The 18,565-nt window shown below is 41.9% G+C and overlaps 1 protein-coding gene across 1 annotated transcript in view; it reads right to left on the bottom strand.

The window, feature by feature from the left end:
- Nucleotides 1-97: 97 nt before the first annotated feature.
- The window catches only part of RIPOR3 (RIPOR family member 3), a 53,867-nt gene continuing 35,399 nt past the window's right edge, over nucleotides 98-18,565 (bottom strand). The window contains exons 13-21 of the mRNA XM_036751599.1: nucleotides 17,566-17,702; nucleotides 16,071-16,185; nucleotides 15,075-15,210; nucleotides 13,368-13,529; nucleotides 6,648-6,806; nucleotides 5,699-5,901; nucleotides 3,772-3,855; nucleotides 1,843-1,933; nucleotides 98-1,231 (exon numbers count right to left, since the gene is read on the bottom strand). Of these exons, the coding sequence (XP_036607494.1) occupies nucleotides 1,131-1,231; nucleotides 1,843-1,933; nucleotides 3,772-3,855; nucleotides 5,699-5,901; nucleotides 6,648-6,806; nucleotides 13,368-13,529; nucleotides 15,075-15,210; nucleotides 16,071-16,185; nucleotides 17,566-17,702 (1,188 nt within the window). The 3' untranslated portion in view covers nucleotides 98-1,130. The remainder of the gene's footprint in view (nucleotides 1,232-1,842; nucleotides 1,934-3,771; nucleotides 3,856-5,698; nucleotides 5,902-6,647; nucleotides 6,807-13,367; nucleotides 13,530-15,074; nucleotides 15,211-16,070; nucleotides 16,186-17,565; nucleotides 17,703-18,565) is intronic.

Below are 18,565 nucleotides of genomic sequence, written 5' to 3'. Positions count from 1 at the left end.
AACCACTTGGGTTTTTTTTTTTAATTAAAGCTTTACAGAATTGCATATGTAAAGTCACAAAAATAAATATCCAATAAAAATAAAATCACAAAGTATATACAGTGAGATTAACTGAGGTTTCCTAACGCTTCTGTTATGGAGCTTTCCAAGGACTAATGTTCCTCGTAGACATTTATCAAATACATATTAGTCACAGGCATCATATCTTCATATCTATTTGAGTTGTGGGGGGGGGGGATTTTTTCAGTAGGAAAAGCTTTCTATGTGTCTTTCTTCAAGAAGCCTATGCTACCTTGAACCTTGTGGGTTCAAAACCAATTTAACTAATAGCCTGGCTGACCCCTGCTGGAACTGTATGCTCAAGGTTTCCCTTGGTGATTGTTTTCCCCTCCTTTTAGCCTTGTATCCTTAATGGTATAACTGAATATGGCAAAAATGTGCTTCAGAAATCATCTATATACCTATTGCAGTCAAGATTCTACTTCAGCACTTCAGCATAAAAGAAAGCAGTCAAACATATTTGGAAATTATTTTCTCTTTTTCAATCTTAGATTGCTCTGTCAAGACAGCAATTTCTACCATATCATTTGTAACAAGACATATATACCCTATCTCTCCTACCCCTTTGCTTGTCAAGGGGTCAAGATGACTACCCTTCTCCATGAACTATGTTCTTCCCCCTTCATTAGTAAATCAGACTTGAAAGACTTTAACCTCAGCACTTAATGATTCGCCACCATTGCCTCAGCTTTTTACTGTACTTCCCTTCTGGTCTGGGAGTTTGGGGCTTTGGCTTTGCTGTAGCTGGGTCAGAGGCATCTTTTGCAGTTTCAAGCCAAGAGAGACTCTGGAAAAGGTCATTCAGGATCTTTACCAAAGGGTGTGGACCTTATCTGTCCCCTGATTTTTCTCTATTCCTGGTCAAAATATAATCTCTTGGGCTTTAGTTTTTGTTTGTCACAGGCCATATTCCTCCAAGAAGCAGAAGTGTACATTCCCAGACTCTTCCTTTAATGAGTTTGTGCTGCAACAACCAGATGCCAATTGCCCACCAGTGCCAATACTCAATCTTCACATGACAGGGTAGTGGAAGAACAGATTCAGAATCTGGGCTCAGCCTATGGGGCTATTTAAAATACTGTAATTTCAATATCCGCCTCCTGGCATAAGTTTTCTCTGACTTCAGAGCAAATTCTATCCATTTTCTCAAAAGCCAAACGTCCTTTTTCACCTGTGTATAAGAGAGTAAGATGATGTATCACTAATGGAAACGTCAGTACTCCCATCCCCAATCTTGGTTTTCACACACACACACACACACACACACACAGTTCGTAGTGGGGACAAAACTCTGGATTCATTTGCAAAAACAGCATACGTTGGGGTTTGGGGAAGAGATGTGTCTGCAGCCCTTGTCTAACATTTTTAAACAAGTTAAGGGTCCTAAAATCTCAGCACCACACACACAGGACTGGGATTAAAAGAGCTTTTGAGTCGTAATCCTTATTCTTTGATGAAGAGTAATAAATTCATTTTTAAAGGGAAAATAAAACTTATTTCTTATCCTCATAGCTGTTCTTCAAAACAGTTGCTTTAGTAAAAATATTAATAGTTACTAAGTCATCATTGCAACTACCACAATTATTTCCATTACCTAGTTGGTGTTTTTAAGCAAATTATAAGAAACTTGTGGGTGAGATTCGGCAATTGAAACAGGCAAATAGGTACAGGCTACACCTGTTTGTGGCTTTCTCCTTTTTCCCCCAAGAGCTCTCAGCGCCCTTAACCAGGATGGAAAAGCTTTAGGCCTCCAAAAGCAACTGCTTAGTACTTTAGTTTTACCAAATGATAGTGTTGTCTCCCGGGCTGCCGTCCTCACATCTTCCAAGTCAGACTGACATAAACTTGCAATCTGATCAATACTTTCCATTCCCTAAGTGAACAAAAGAAACTTTTAAAAAAAATAAAATAGGTTTTTAAAATACACAGGCATCTGTAACTTGAGGTTCGGATTGGTGCTGGAATTCATCTCAATGACGGTTTTTGAAGACTATTGTTCACTGAAAATTTCTATAACACTGCCCTTTAAGAACTGTGAACTGCCACCAGGGCTGTTAACAGAGCATCTCAAGTCAGTTAAAGCTTTACCAGTATGCCCTTGGCTAAATTAGTTTCTGAACACAGGATGAAAACCAACGTGAGGCAGGCAAATCTCATCTGCAGGTACCCCAGGTTCCTCCCTGTCCATTTAACTTGGCCAGTTTAAGGTTACAAGAGTCTTCAACTTTGTCATCTGCCTTCTTTTTAACCATCCCTAGATAATAATAGCACCTACAGGGTTATGAGAATCAAATGAGACCTTTGTAAAGCACTTAGCATGGTACTGGCCACATAGTAGGTGCTATGGAAATGTTAGCTATCATTATTACTCCCGTGCCAGGTAGCAGGTAGAACCCTGAATATGGCAACAAAAGACCTTGGGGGCAACGCACCTCCCCCGGCCGTTACTTCCTTTTCTCTAAAATGAGGGCGACAATACTGGCTTCCTCACAGGTCTAGGAGGATCAGAGGAGAGGGCAGATCTGGAAGTGCTTTTGTACGAAGTAAAATATGTAAACATCAGCCTCATTACAGGGAAGCAAGTAACTAAGATCATTTCCAGGGAAACTTCTTGTTATTAGTATATGCTTTAATTACTCCGGCATCACCTCGCTAGGGTTCTCTGGTGGCTTTGTGTGATTCTTACCATCAGTGCTGGAAACTGTAGTGTTTGCTCCCTCTGCTGGTTAACTCTATACTCATACGGATGTGCAGTGTCCACAAATCATCCACCTTTTGGTTCCTTCAGTATCTGATGGGATCTCGTAAAATTTCTTATCTATTCAGATTCCCAACGCAAATTCAGTAGCCTAAGTTGTTACTGAAGCTTCAAAACAGATAAGCCGAGAGCTTGAAGTGAACCTTAGAGAGGCCTTTAAGGTCTGAATTAACCTTGATTGCCCTCATAAATAATGCTTTGGGATTCTTTGTTCAATCAAGTATTTGTTAGACATCTGTGTGCCAGGCACTGTGCTAGGCATCGGGGATTTAAAAATAAAAGTAAACGTCCTTGCCCTGGAGAAACTTGAAAGTATTGTAACAATGACTGTTATTACTAATAATAATAACTGAGGTTTATGCAATGCTTTAAAGCTTTGCCCAGTGCGTTACCAATGTCTCATTTTATCCTCACAGTAACCTTGGGAGGGAGGTGCCAGTTAAGTTACTTTCCCTGGTTTCCACAGCTAATAAATGTCTAAGGCTGGATTTAAACAGAAGTCTTCCCGGCTCAAGGTCCACTTCTTTATCCACTGTGCTACCTAGATGTCTAGAGCCAGGGGAGACTACACATACATAGAGAGATATAAAATAGATATGAGAATGTGTGGAGGAAAGCAGTAGCAGCTGAAGAGGACCAAGGCAGGAAAGGTTAGAGAATGCAGCTTGAGCTGAACTCTGAAGGCATCTAGGGATTCTATGAGGCAGAGTTGAGGAGGGAGGGCAGTGCAGGAGCCAATGCAGAGGCCAGGCAATTGCAGGGTGGGGGGGTGGCAGGAAAAGGCAGAATGCTGTGCGTGAAGAATGGTAAGAAGACCAGTTCTCATGAAATAAAGTTGCATTTTAAGAACTTCAAAATGCTACAGGTTACCACAGAAGATGTTCCCCAAAATGGAGCTTTTCCCCCCTGACTCCCGTCAATCCCCAATCAGTAAAGAAATTGGGTTTACTTACTTTGAGATGCTTTAGAGCCAAACATGATGCTTGTTGAAGTTTTGCATCACTGTCTGAGAGACTACTGGTGTAGAAAAGAAGTGCCTAAAAAAAAAAAAAGGCATTCCTAGAAAACAGTAGGATTGCTGTTGGACTACCAAAGGAAGATCTGCTATTTCACTGTCAAACACCTGATTGAGAGCTTTATAATTGAGTGGGGTAGATAAGAAAATGGTTTATCCAAGCACTTACAGTAAGTCAATCTGTCTTTCCTTCCCCCCTCACCCAGAAACCATGATCTATAATCTTTGAGCCAGGGACACACAACACATGTTCATTAATATATTCAAGGTTTCCTAGAAATTCTTGCCCCTGGGATGTCTTGCAGTGCTGAGTCAGAGTGTCTAGAAGAGTCCAATTTCATTTTTGTGATGGCGAAATTCTGTTAACAGTCCTTTAGCCCACTCAATAAGCATATCAAGAAGCATCTTTAAATAGCACATGTTACCGAAAGTTAAGAGCCGAGAAGTCAAGATTTTAGCTCCTGAGTATGATACATACAAGACTGTAAAAGTCATTCTATCAGTAATGTTATCTCAGCAAACCTCCTTGACTCCATGCTACCTAAGAGCTGATAGGGCCAGCCAGTGGTTAGAGTACAAAGCAGAAACCTTGGCTTCTGGGAATTGATGGTGGATCTTTTTCGTTGGAAATTTGTTCAATAGAAACAGTCTTCTAGCTGTTTCTCATCATCCCGCCCTAATTCCTGCTTCCCATTTAGGGAGAAGCATCAGAGAGAGGGGGAATTAGCCAAGTGGAAACAAACTGCACTCTGCAGAAAAAATAGGCCTAGGTCCACAGATACCTTTGCACCAATCACTAACCTCCCCTTAACAATGGAAGGATCAGGAAGCTTAATCCATGTTTAGAAACACAAACCTTCTGTAGCTTCCCATGACCTACCAAAGAAATTTAATTCCCGGACTAGCATTCAAGACCCTCCACAATATGACTAACTTGTGCTCAGAATAAACTCATTTTTACCTTCAAGGCCTAACTCAAAAATCTTCCCTGTCCCTAGGTGAAAGGATTATCTCCCCTCAGCCAATCTCTCGACACACTTTACCTAGTGAGATCTCTTGCCTCTATCAAAATCTATGCCTTGCATCATACTATTCACATACATGTCATATCTTCCTCCTGCCCCAATCGGACAGTAAAATGAGCCTGTTATTTTTCATCTTTTTATCTCTAGCTACCTAGCACAGTGCCTTCCATGTAGTTGGCGCTTAACAGATGTCTGAAATCAATTACATGGAAGTAAACAGGAAAGACAAGAACACCAAGAAATAGCATTCTTATTTCTATGCATAGGAACCTCGTAACAGCCAGACAGGTAGCAATTAAGGATGAACCTTGAACACAGATCTTGGTGGCTAGTTGTCCTTTGAATGATGACTTGTCATTGTGCCATTAGTTTTTCCCTTAAGATTCATGGAGTCTAAGATGACAATAAAAAGTCATTCTGTTCTATCCCACTGACCATCAAAATAGCCCACTTCTTCCTACGTCAACCTAATGGTAGCCACATACAGGGTAAGAGCACCAATTTTCTAATCAGAGGCAGAGCTACAGTTCAAATCCAAGGCATGAACTTGGACAAATCACTTAACTTTTAATTTTTTTTTCAATTAAGCTTTTGTTTTCTCTCCACACCCTCCCCCTACCCCAAAGAAAGAAGAACAAATCTTACAACAAATATGCAGTCACAGAAAACAAATTCCCACACTGTCCATTAAATAAGTCACTTGAACTTCTCTGAGTCTCATTTTCGTAATTCTTTCAAACGTAGAAACCTCTAAAGTATGAGTTTAACTCTAAGGTCTCATCTACCTCTAAAGCGTATGACTGCCCGTGAGCAACTCTCAACACCTTGTTCATAAAATACCTTTTCCCGAAAGCTCCTGTTTCCAGCCGCATCAGAGAGACGAGCAGTGGCTGCCTTCTGTACCCGGTGGTTCTCATCTAGCTGCAGCAGGGCCCATGTCTTCAAGGTCTGGGGCAGTGGCTGAAGCTGTCCCAATCTCTTTCCCTTGAGCTTTTTTATCTTCTTCAGCCGTCCTGCACACTGTAGGTCTTCAAGGAGTGTGACTGGGGACGAGGAGGGGAAGGCAGGGAGTGAAGAAGTAAACAAATGTCCATGATTCCATGAAATCAAGATAACAAGCACTTGTATACATTTTACGTTGTAAATTTGTTTTGCGTGCTAAGAATTGGGAACCGTTTGCAGAAATAATTCATTCTAGAGACAAACTTCTGGTCACTGCTGCATACTTTGTCCAGGGTTTGAAAAGTAGCAGCATTTGATCAATGGTTATTTCAAAAGTCAGGTGAACTGGGATAGCTCTTAACTGCAAGGATGATGGCCCACCCCCCAACCCCCAACCTATCCCTGAGCTAACTGTGCACTTAGTCTTTGAAGAAGTGTTGGACTAAGATGTACCTTTGCATCTGAATTCCTCTGTTCTCCAGAGGCTAATTACAGCAAGAGTCAGGAAGCATAGATTCAAACCCTGGGTGAGTTACTAAATTACTCTGAGTTTACCTCCTCTCCTCTATAAAAGGGTATGATGTAAGGAAGACCTAATTTTATAAATCTGAAATGCTTCTATGGTCTTTGAACTTGGTTCAGGACCTAATTAGAGGTGATCTTTCAGAAAGAATGCTAGAGAGAAAAGAAAAGGAGGTTCTGGGATTTAGTGAAATATTCTTGGTGTCCTAATTATTAAGAAATGTGTCTGGACCCAAGAGCCAAGGCTCTCCAGGGAAACTTCTCTATTGTTAATGTATTTCTTTAATAAAGAGATGGATGGCGATCACTAGTCACTGCCTAGTACCTTCTTTGGTGAGTTGGGCAAAGTGTTTCTCCAGATCGGTAACATTCTGCTTTTCCAAGTATCTCTGAAACTGGAACCAAGTGATGAGTTCTTCTGAGAGGCCCACCGAGGAGATCAGCCCACTACAGCTGACCACCTGCTCCAGCAACCTATGACACACTTGCCCAACAACAGCAGAAAAACAAAACAAATAAACTTAGGTTCATAATATTTGGATCTGGAAATCTAAGGAAACACCCACCCTTCTGAAACTCTCAGGTTCATCAAGGTTCACCAAGAATGCCTCTAACTCAAGTCTTCTCCCTAGACTATGAGTATAGGTGGCCATGGAGGGAAGAAAACCTAGCTAAAATGGGATAACTTGAAGCTGTTACCAGCTTGGTTATAGGCATATCACCTTGGTTCCTGCAAGCATCTATTTACCCCTTGACCTTGATAACAACTCTTTGGTTTCCCAACCCCAGGAAAAACAATATGGAGTCACAGAATTCCAAAATAAGAAGGCACCATACAGGTCAGATAATCCAACCACTCCTCTTCCCAGTCAGGAATTCTTTCTATGACCACTCTGTGACAAAGTTCATCTAGCCTCTACTTGAAAAGCACCTGTCACATAACGCATTCTACCGGACAAGGCAGCTCATTCCATTTCTGGGTGTTCTATGGTAGGAAAGGCTTTCCCTATATTGGGCCAAAATCTGTCTCCTCATAAATGTATGACCCCTGTTATAAACTCAAAATCAGAATATCAGAGTGAGTAAGGACCTTAAAGCTCATGTGGTCTAATGCATTCTACAGAAGGAGGAAAGCGGCCCAGAGAGAAGTGATTTACCACACACTGAATGAGGGGTGAACCACCAACAACCAAATCGCTGCTTTGAACCTCAACAACTTTATCTCCAGGACAAGTTGTTCTGAGGCCTGGTCCTCTTTAAGAACAAAGGACAAACAATATTTCTGATAGCCCTTCCCATATTTGAATACCAGAATCATGTCCTCTTATTTTGAGATATATATATATATATATATATATATATATATATATATATATATATATATACACACACACACACACACATATATATGTATGTATGTACATATATGTATGTATGTACGTATATATGTACATATATATAATATTATATATATTCTATAAAACAATAAGTAGGAAGACATGCAGAATGAAATACTGAATATCTTCAGCTGTCTTTCAAAATACATATTCCATATACCTTACTCTTAAGCCTTCCTCTCTGATTTGTACTCTTCAATTCCAGAGATTCATGGCTGTTCCATGAACTTCAAAACACTCCGTATCTTGGCTCTGGCTTCCCCCATGGGCAGCTCTCTGAAATACCCTCCTTACTCATCTCTGCCTAATGGTTTTCTTGGCTTCCTTTAAAGTCCCAACTAAAATCCCATCTTCTACAGGAAGCCTTACTTAATTCTGGTGCCTTTCTCTTATTTATTTCTATTTATCCTATATATAGCTTGTTTGTGCTATTTGTTTGCTTGTCTCCCCAGTTAGATTGTGAGTTCCTTGAGGGTAAGGACTGTCTATTGTTTCCTTTTTGTATTCCCAATGCTGAGCACAGGGACTGGTGCTTAATAAATGTTTACTGACTATCTAAAAAGTCTACTTAAAAAAGAATTGTACCTCTTCTTCCCCTACTTCTTAAATGCTTCCAAAAGTGACTTTTCTAGCTAAGCAAGGAGAGCTATCTATTCAAAACCCTTTGAAAACATTTTTAAATGTAGATTAAAAAGGAAGACAAGGTAAGTCTTTGGTCTATAAGTTGCCTAACCACAAGGTTTGTTCCTTAGAATGGCCTTGCTTACAAATACAATGAATTTCTCAGTAGTGATAGTGTTTAGATTAAACTCTACACTCTGAGATACAGGGAACTAATTCAGCCCTGAGAGGTGGTGGCACTTTTGGGAAGAGCCTTGTACTCAAAAATCAGAGTCCAAGTCCAGTTCTACCATTTACTAGCTATGTGGACTAAGCAAATCATTTAATCTCTCTAGGTCTCAGAGTTGGAAATCCCTGCCCTGCCTAGCCCATAAGATTGGGATAGGACACAAATGTGATAATATAGGCAAAAAGCACTTTGAGAACTAAAAAATTCAATTCAAATCATTGACAAACCTGGCTACCGACCTTCATCTGGGGACCTCACTGTTACTCTGCCTAGATTTTTTTTTTTTTTTGGAGACAGTTGGGCTAAGTGACTTGACCAGAGTCACACAATTAGTAAGTGTTTGAGGCTGCATTTGAACTCAGGTCCTTCTGACTCTAGGGCTGGTGCTCTATCCACTGCTCCACCTACTCTGCCTAGATTAATTAACCAATGGTTAGCATACCCTCATTTCCAACTACTCTTCCAGCTGCTAAAGAATGTAATGTCCTCCCTAAACTCAGCTGTCCATTTCTTTATTCCCATTCCTCTCAACCCTCTACTGCTAATGTCCCATTCCAGATCTGCCTGTGCCTTCCCCTGTGCCCTCTGGAATGCCAGTTCCATAATTAACAAGCTTGCTTTCACTAAGATGAAGGTGTCACTCTTTCCATCTTCTTTTTCTCACTGAGACCCAACTCTCTCCTGATGACACTGCTTTCCCTGATACACTTGAAATGCACTTATATTCATACCTCCTGACTCATTAATCACGGCAGGGGCACCAGAATACTCCTTGTTCCCTAATGCTACTTTCACCCTCTCCCTTATCACCTTCAGCAGCTTCCCTTCTTTTAAGGTTCATTTAATCCAAATTTATCACCCAAGCCAGATTCTAATAGCTCTTATTTATCACCCCCCAGAATTCTCCCCCTCCTTTCTCAATGAGTTAAGTGACTAGTGGCTAATCAGTAGCCTAGAGTCTTCCTACCCTTCCCAACTCCCACCCTCATTCTAGGGCAGAGGTGTCAAACATGTGGCGAAGGGCCACATTGTGGTCTGCAACATTCCCAAGTACAGCCCAAACCTGATTAAAATGTAATTGGGAAATATTTAACAAAATAAATCAAAATACAATAGAATATAGATAATGTTAACATATGGTTTTAATATATTATCTCATATGATTCATATTTCATATGGTTTTCAAGTCAATATACTGCCCACAGGGATTTTTATGTATGGTCATTGACCCCCAGTTTCTATTGGGTTTGGATACCACTGTTCTAGGGGATTTTAACACATATGTTGATGTTCCCTAAAATATATTACCTTCCCAGTCCCTCAATCTACTCAGCTCCCACAACCTACTTCTCAGATATTCTACCCCAGTATGCCCAGGGAAGGTCATATCCCTTGATTTTGTCATCACACATACATGCTCCAATTTCATTTTCAAGAACTCATAATTTTTTTCATTTTTCCATCTCTTTGTATGCCTCATTCACTGTGACATCAAATCCCTCTATCTCTTAGCACTATCCCATACCCTCACCCCTGTTCTGGGTATATTATCCTCTCTTCCCAATTTTGACTCCTCAGTAAACCATTTCAATCCTACACTATACTCTTGGATCTCTTGCTCTATTGCCCTATCGCTGATCACACCTTGTCAAATTCCAAATTTGGATTGCTCCCACCATCTTTCCAGATTGAATCAACTTTGGTACTCACATCTTATCAGTACCCTCTGCCCCTTTGATTGGAGGACTGGAGAGTGGAGCAAAACTCCTCTCAAAACTTCCATTTTAAAGATGTCTCCCAGGCCAGCCAACTCTTCATCTCCCACCAGTCCCACCACCTCTTGGACTGGACTCCATGATCATGCCCCCCAAAACTCATTATCCTTTGAGGTAAATCAGCTTTGGTTCTCACACCTCATCAGTACCCTCTGCCCCTCGGAAAGCAAACAGCTTACACTTATAAGAGGGCTGAACAGAGTGGGAGAAAATAGTATAATTGTGCTGAATGGGTCCATTATAACTTTATACTAGCTCATCTCAACTGAACCCTCACTATAGCAAGACAATCTTTCCACTCTTCTTTAATTGGTTCCCTATCCCATGCATCAGAGCAGTTGAAGCTTTTCCCTCTCTCCTCAAATATCCTATGACATGACCCTGCCCCCCACCAAATCTCTCTGTTAAGAACCTCATACCTCACATTTTATGTAAACAATTCGAGACAATTCCCAAGAACTCCTCTCCTCACCTCATATCCCCCTGACAGGGATGAGAAAGTGAGGCTGGTGCCCTTGCACAACCCCCCCTCACTCAAATCAAAGTCAACTGCAAGTCGTGTCATCGTTTCCTTCATGTCATGGTCCTATTCGAGAACAAAGGACAAACACAACCTGTGAGCAACCTCTCCTCTCCTCTCAAGGCACATTTCGATGGCCAAAGGCTGCCTCCTTTACTTTGGGTTTACTGGTTAGATTTCTTTCTCAAAACCAAGCCTTAAACCCAACTCACTCTGGAGCTCATAGATTGGACAATAGGTCCCTGCCCTCCTAGCACAGAGTGAATGTAAAAACTAAATAATAACTGTTTCTCTTTTGGCCAGGAACCCTGAGTCTTCCCCTCCCAGTTTTTTGAGTTTAATAAAGGGACCATCCCTTGATTAACTTCTTAAAGAAGCCTCTTCACTGAATGAGCGTTACCTCATTCACAGTGAGCACCTGAAAAGGTCTTAGCCTAAAAGGGCCAGGGTTTCCCATTACATCCTGGGCCATCTCCAGTCACCCTGGTGAATATCAGGCCACTGGACCCAGATGGCTCTGGAGGAGAAAGTGAGGTTGGTGACCTTGCACAGCCCCCCCTCACTCAAATCAAAGTCAACTGCAGGTCATGTTGTCATGGTCCTGGATGGACCATGGAACGAAGGACAAACACAACAACAATCCCTCTGATTTCCCACTATCTCCTCCTAAACTCCAATCTGAGGAGGAGGAGGCCGTTGTGCTTGCCAAAGCCAAGAGGATCTCATCCTCTCCCTCTTGTGTCACAGATCATCTCACCATTATTCCCATTCTCTCTCTAATCTTCACTCCCTTTCCATCTACTGGATCCTTCCCTGCCCTCTACAAACATGACCAGATCTGCCCCATCCTTGAAAAACAACAACAAAATACCCCTTACTACCATGCCCTCCAACTATCATCCTTTATGTCTCTTCCCCTTTACAGCTAAATTCCTTTAAAAAGTTGTCTGCAACTGGTGCCTCCACTTCTCTCAGTCACTTTGAAATTCTATGATCTGGCTTCTGACCTCATCATTTAACTGAAACTGCTATCTCCAAAGTTACTGATGATCTCTCAATGGCCAGCTCTAATGGCCTCATCTCTATCTACATCCTTCTGGACCTCTCTCTAGCATCTGACAGTACTGACCACCTTCTCCCTTTGGTTATTCTCTGTTTCTATGACTGTCCCCTTTTGGTTCTCCCCCTCCCCGTCTGGCCACCCACTCATTGTTTTTTACCCATTCTTCATGTCATGCCAACTAACTGGGGGTACCCCCAATGTTTTGTCCATTTAGGCCTCTTCCCTTTTCACGCTATGCTATCTCATTTAATAAGCTTATCAGCCTCTGAGCATCCAGTAATCATCTCCATGCAGATGATTTCCAGGTCTGTATATCGAGCCCTGATCTCTTTCCTGACATCTCAAATTCAACATTTCAAAAATAGAACTCGTTATCTTTCCTTCACCCCAAACTTCCGTTCTTGCTCATCTCCCATTACTGTTAAGGATGCTATCTTCCTCGGTTATCTAGGCTCAGAGCCTCAGCATACTTGACTCCTCCCTTTCTCTCCACATATCTGATCTATTGCCAAATCTTATGATTTCTTTCTCTACAACAATTCTGGTATACGGCTCCTTTTCTCTACTAAAACAACCGCAATCCTAGTTCAGGCTCATATCACCTTCTGCCTGCATTATTACAATAGCCTCCTAATTGGTCTTCGCTGTCTCAGGTTTCTCCCTGCTTCAAACTAGCCCCTGCTCAGCTGCCAAAGTGATCTTCCTCAAACACAGATCTGACCACGTCACCCCCTTACTCAATAAATGTCAGTGGTTCCCTGTTCTTACCAGGATCAATGACAAAGTCTTCTGCTGGCATTTCAAGCTCTCTACCAGACCCTTTCCTATCTTACCGTTCTTACATTTCACTCCCTTTCACACAATCTAGCCATTCTGGCCTACACATGACACCCCTTCTCTCACCTTTGGGCGCTGGCTGTTTCCCATGCCTATAAGGTTTTCCTTCCCAACCTCCAACTCTTAGAATTCTTGGCCTCCCTTAAGACAACTTGAACACCACCTCCTGGAGGTGGCCTTTCTTGGTCCCCTCAGGAGCAATCTGTAATTTCCCTTTAAGGTCTCCTTCCAGCTGTTCAATATTTACTTTGCATGTTTTTGTTAATATACATCATCTCCTCATTAGAATGTAAGCTCCCTGAGGGCAGGGGCTATTTTTTTTTGTATCCTTAGTGCTTAGCATAGTACCAGGCAGATGGTAAGTGCTTAATAAATGCTTGTGATTAATTGAAATACAAAGAGTTATTAATAAATCTATCTATCTTGGAGCAGCTAAGTGGCGCAGTGAGTAGCGCACCAGCCCTGGAGTCAGGAGGACCTGAGTTCAAATCTGGCCTCAGACACTTGACACACTTACTAGCTGTGTGACATTGGGCAAGTTATCCAATTGCCCTGCCTTCCCCCCGCCAGCCCCCCAGAAAAGAAAAAGATTAATAAATCTACCTATCTCAAGTTGTCCAGGATATTTCCCTTTAATTTTGTGCAGAAACATTTTTTTCAGTTGATTTTGGAATTTTTTTGCTGAGCAGAATAGGAGCCCTCCTGGCTCGGTGCATTCACTCCACATCTTCAGATACCGCTTCTTCTTCTTGGCTTGGGGAATAACTGAAAATCCAGATTTGGAATCATTAATTGCCCAGAACTCTGGCACTACCTGTTCAGGAAAAGGTTCCTGAAATCAAATCTCCCTGATGCCAACCCCTGCTATCCACATGAGTATCCTGTGAGCTTTACTGATCCTCACTGGAGAACTCCTTTCTGAGAGCATCCTCCAAGGAGAGGACAGCCTCTGACCTTCTCCCCCCTGTTAATAACAGCCTTATAGTTTTTTAAAGTCTGGGGAGGAGTTACAAACAATTCTCAAAGACGGACAAATATAGGGCTTCTCTCTCTAACTCCATTTTATTCTCTAGTTCTCAGAAGATCCGAAGTTCTCCAAAATCCAATGCGGACAGCATGGTATAGTGAAAACTGTACAGGACTAAGTCTGAAGCCTTGGGCTTGAGTCTGGGCTCTATCGTTTATAATCTGAATGACCTTAGGCAAACCACTTTTCTGAGGCTATGTATGTGATTTGTAAATCTAAAAGCCCTGTATAAAGGCAAGTTTGTCTCTGAACTTCTCAAATACTTTCTTAGAACTTAAAACTTCTTAAACACTTTCTCCTTCTGACTAGAGTTTTGCTATTCAAAGTGGGCACTTAAGTATGTGATTTCTTTGGCCTCTGAAATTCTATGGATACCTTCCTGATGAAGAGGTGATAAGGCTCAGGAGGCAGATTGAGACATATTTTATCTGGATGTGGACAATGGGGGAATCTGTTTTACTTGACTATACTATACATATTTGTAAACAAAGGTTTGGTTTTGTTTTTCTTTCCCGAGGGGGAAAGGCAGATTTTCACTGATTGAAAGAAATACAAATTTAATTTTTAAAAAAGTTAAATAAAAGGAAATTCTATGGATAGCAAGACCTTTTTTTTTTTTCAAGTGGCTTCTTTCTACTACAAATATGACTCCCCTGTGGAATACATTAGAAAGGCATCAAACACAGCCAGCTGCCTGAACCAGATTAAAATGTAATTGGGAAATGCCGAACAAAATAAATAAAAATACAATAGAACATAGACAAAGTTAACATGTGGTTTTCCACGTTAGTATGTGGCTGCAGGGATTTGAATACACATATTTTAGTGGCTCTGCTTCTATTTGAGTTTGACACCACTGATCCATATCATGCCCCTGTGACAGGATTAAAGAGATTTTCCTTCTTATAACATATTGAGGCCCATAATGCTACTCTCAAGCTATAAGGGCAAGGTGGCATAACAGAAAAAACAAAACCATAGCTTCAGAGTCAGAAACCCCAAATGTGAGTCCCAACTCCATCACTTACCATGAGACCTTGGGCAAGTTATATAAGAATAAGAGCTCACATTTACATAGCATTTTACTATCTATAAAGTATTTCCACAAGTGGCCTGATCCTAAGGCCACACAGATAGTAAACAGCCGAATTGTGCTTCCTATCTAGATCATCAGGACCGGTATTTTTACTGCTGTATCCCTAAATGTAAAAAATCAGCCTTTCCACGTCACCCAGTATTTCCCATAGTTGGTGAGCAAGTGTAGATTCCACGAGGCTACATACGCTCATCAGCAGACGTAGCGTTCCTGACCTTCTCCACATCGAGAACGGACAGCTTCTCCAGAACCTCTTTTTGCTGTGACACTTCTTCCAGAAGGCTCTCCTGGACCAGTCTTGACAAGTTGGGGCGCATCAGTTTCTAGAAAATAGTCCATGTTGCCTCAGGGACAGAGCTAGTAAAAACCCATTTGAAATAATTCATAGCCATTCTTCAAGAGGCCTGGACCTACCCTGGTAAAGTATCCAAACTAATTTTACTCCTCAGGGTGAGGGTGGGTGGCTTGACTTTTTAATTACTGATAATAGTAATAATAATAATAATTAATGCATATATGGTGTCTATATAGCACTTCAAGGTTGGTAAAGGGCCTTACACATGTTATTTCATTTTACCATTTTATCATTTATTTATATCATTTTATGTAGTATAACATATACATGTTATTCATTTTATTCATTTATATCATATTTAGCCCTGAAAGGCAGGGGCTATTATTACCCCCACTTTACTGATAAGGGAATAGAGACAGGCAAAGGTTAAGTGACTGGCCCAGCCATTAAGCATCTGGACAGGATTTGAACTCAGGTGTTCCCAACTCCAAGTCCAGCGCTCTAGCCACGGGGCCACCTAGCTGCCATTTTGGATATGAAATGCTCAGTACAAACAGAAGAGACATAATTTACATTGTCCTCAAAAGAATCCGGCACAATGACCTATATGTATTAGAGGTCATCTACTACACGGCTGTGTTTGTACAGATGATGAAGTGGGTCCAGAGAGGTGACCTGGTGTGATTCACACGGGTAGTTAAAAGGGACCACAATCTGGATAAGACAGACCTATCACTTCCTCAATACCAAACCCAACCTTCCCCCTTCCCCTTTGTCTTGTAGAACTAGGATTGTGTCACTCGCATCCCCAGCACCCAGCCCATTGTCTTCATAAATGCTTATGGCTGGGCATTCCTCCCATTCTTCCCACTTGGCCTCATGCTTTACCTGTAAAAGAGCTTTGCAGACATGAAGATGAACCACCAAAAGCACGTCTAGCTCATGAGTTCCTGCTGTGAGTTCTTTGGTTGATGCTTTCAGAGACTGAGAAGTGCCATCATTACTGAATTGGATTGTGAGAAAGAGACTGGTTACTATTTTAACCATCCCTCCCCTTCCCCATTCTGCTCTGTATTACAGAATCCAACTCTAGGCCCCAAGAGTCTATACTGTCTTCATTCGATAAGCACTTACTATGTGCCTACTATATGTAGAATACTACCCTGGGTTCTGAGACAGAGACAGAGACAGAGATACAGAGATAAACAGAAAAAGATAGAGACCAGGGAGACAGACACAAAGATATGGGCGGGGGGGGGGGGGGGGGGGGAGAGGGAGAGGGAGAGAGAGAGAGAGAGAGAGGGAGAGAGGGAGAAATGGATAAACTAAGAAGGGACCCAAAAGAAAAAGTAATGAAAAGCACAGTTGGGAATCTTCTTGTCATTGTTTATCCTTCATTCCCAAAGAGGACCATGACATCCACAAAGTGATGCCATGACTTGTAAGTGAATTGGATTTGAGGAAGGGCTGTGCAAAGTCACCAGCCTCACTCTCTCCTCTGGAGCTATCTGGGTCCAGTAGCAAGACATAGATCAGGATGACTGGAGAGGGTCCTGGATGCAGGGGGAGACCTTGGCCTTTTTAAGCTAAGGTCTTTCCTAGGTCTCAGTTTGACTCAGGCGACACGTATTCAGTGATTAAGGATAGGTAAGAAATGACACAAAGAATGGCCTCTTTTACCTAGTTTAAAAAAAAAAAGTCAATCTGGGAGGGGAAGACCTTCAGGGTCTCTGGCCAAAATAGAAACAACTATTTTCACTCACTCTGACCTATCAGGGTCTGAATAATGACCAAGTGAGGCTTGGGCTGGGACCTACCGTTGGCCAATCAATGAGAGCTAAAGTAACCTGGGTTTAAGGCATGGTCCTTAAGAAAGAAATTCAGCCCATCCACCTCAAGATATCTTGTAAGGTTTCAGGGGTCAAAATTTACATTTCTTTTACAACCACAGGTAAGAGTATGATACCCTATGTGGACAGAGAGAGAGGAAGGAGAGAGAGAAGAGAGGGAGGAAGGAAAGAAGTTAGTTGCTTAATAAGAATTTAAACTTAGAACCCGTTACAAACTCAAAATCAGAATCTTAGAATGAGTAAGGACCTCAAAGGTAATGTGGTCTAATGCATTATACAGACGGAGGAAGGAGGCCCATAGAGAAGTGGTTTGCCACACACTGAACAAGGGGTGAACCACCACCAACCAAAACACAGATGATCACTGCTTCGAACCTCAACAACTTTATCTCCAGGACAAGTCGTTCTGAGGCCTGGCCATGGAAGAGGCTGATGCCAACTGGGCAACAGATAGCTTTGGACAACAGAAAAACAATTAGAAATAAAGTTCTAGGAGAGGAAGAGGCCACCCTGGGGTTGGGAGGTCTACTCACTTTACGCTGTGGGCCTGGCCACTGCCAAATAGGGAAAGCTCATCTGAGTTGAAGTCAGCATTTAAAAAGTCAAAACTTTCCAATATGGTCTCCATCAAACTCTCCATGGATGAATGTTCCTGGTTAGTGACCTTGGGCTATCAGGAAATAGGGTGGAAAGAAGACTTCAGAGCAATATCCCCTCAATAGACCAGGAACATTATCTGGGGAGCAGACTGAAATGAGTGAGGCCAAAATCTCCCTGTGCAAAGCTGTACAGCAAACAAGGCTTAGTGACTAGAACCCTAGGAAGCCCTAAAACAAAGCAGGGAGGCTTAACAATCCCTTCCAGGAAGAAGTGTACGATAGAAAAAAAAGCACTTATCTGCCTAGGATGGTTGAATTACAAAATAGCAGATACATGATAATAATGGATTTCTAATAATGCTTTATATGGCACTTTATTTAAAAAGGCCCTGTGAGACGGTACTGGTATTTACTATCCCAACTTTACAGATGATGAAACAGACTCAGTGAGGTGTCCCACCCCTGGCCACACAGCCAATAAGTGCCAGGGCCAGGATTCAAACCCAGGTCTCCTAATTGCCTCAAGATCCTACTGCCTCCCAAATCCACACAGAGGACTGAAGGGCTTCTGCAGCACTCGAATTCTGTATGTAGCTATTAAGAGACAGGCAGCAGGGTAGAGAGGAGAAAGAGCCAGCAGATGAATCAATCAGACCTGAGTTCAAGTCCTGCCCACTGATACGTACTGGCTGTGTGACCCTGGTCTAGTCACTTAACCACCTCTACGAAGATAAGTTGCAGAGGAGGTATTGATCTACATTGGCAGAGGATGCCCTTGCATCTGGGTATTCCTTCTCCCAGAGATATCATGGTCCAGTCCCTATTCCTTACAGTTTATAGAATACTTTCACTCAAGTTCCTTCAGGGCAGGGACTGTCTTTTGCCTCTTTTTGGAATCCCAGTGCTTAGCATAGCGCCTGGCACATAGTAGGTG

This window comes from Trichosurus vulpecula, chromosome 3 (assembly GCF_011100635.1).
Source record: "Trichosurus vulpecula isolate mTriVul1 chromosome 3, mTriVul1.pri, whole genome shotgun sequence".
In the NCBI taxonomy this organism is placed as follows: domain Eukaryota; kingdom Metazoa; phylum Chordata; class Mammalia; order Diprotodontia; family Phalangeridae; genus Trichosurus; species Trichosurus vulpecula.
Note: the sequence above shows the minus strand (reverse complement) of the source record. Positions and strands in the feature narration are given on the sequence as shown.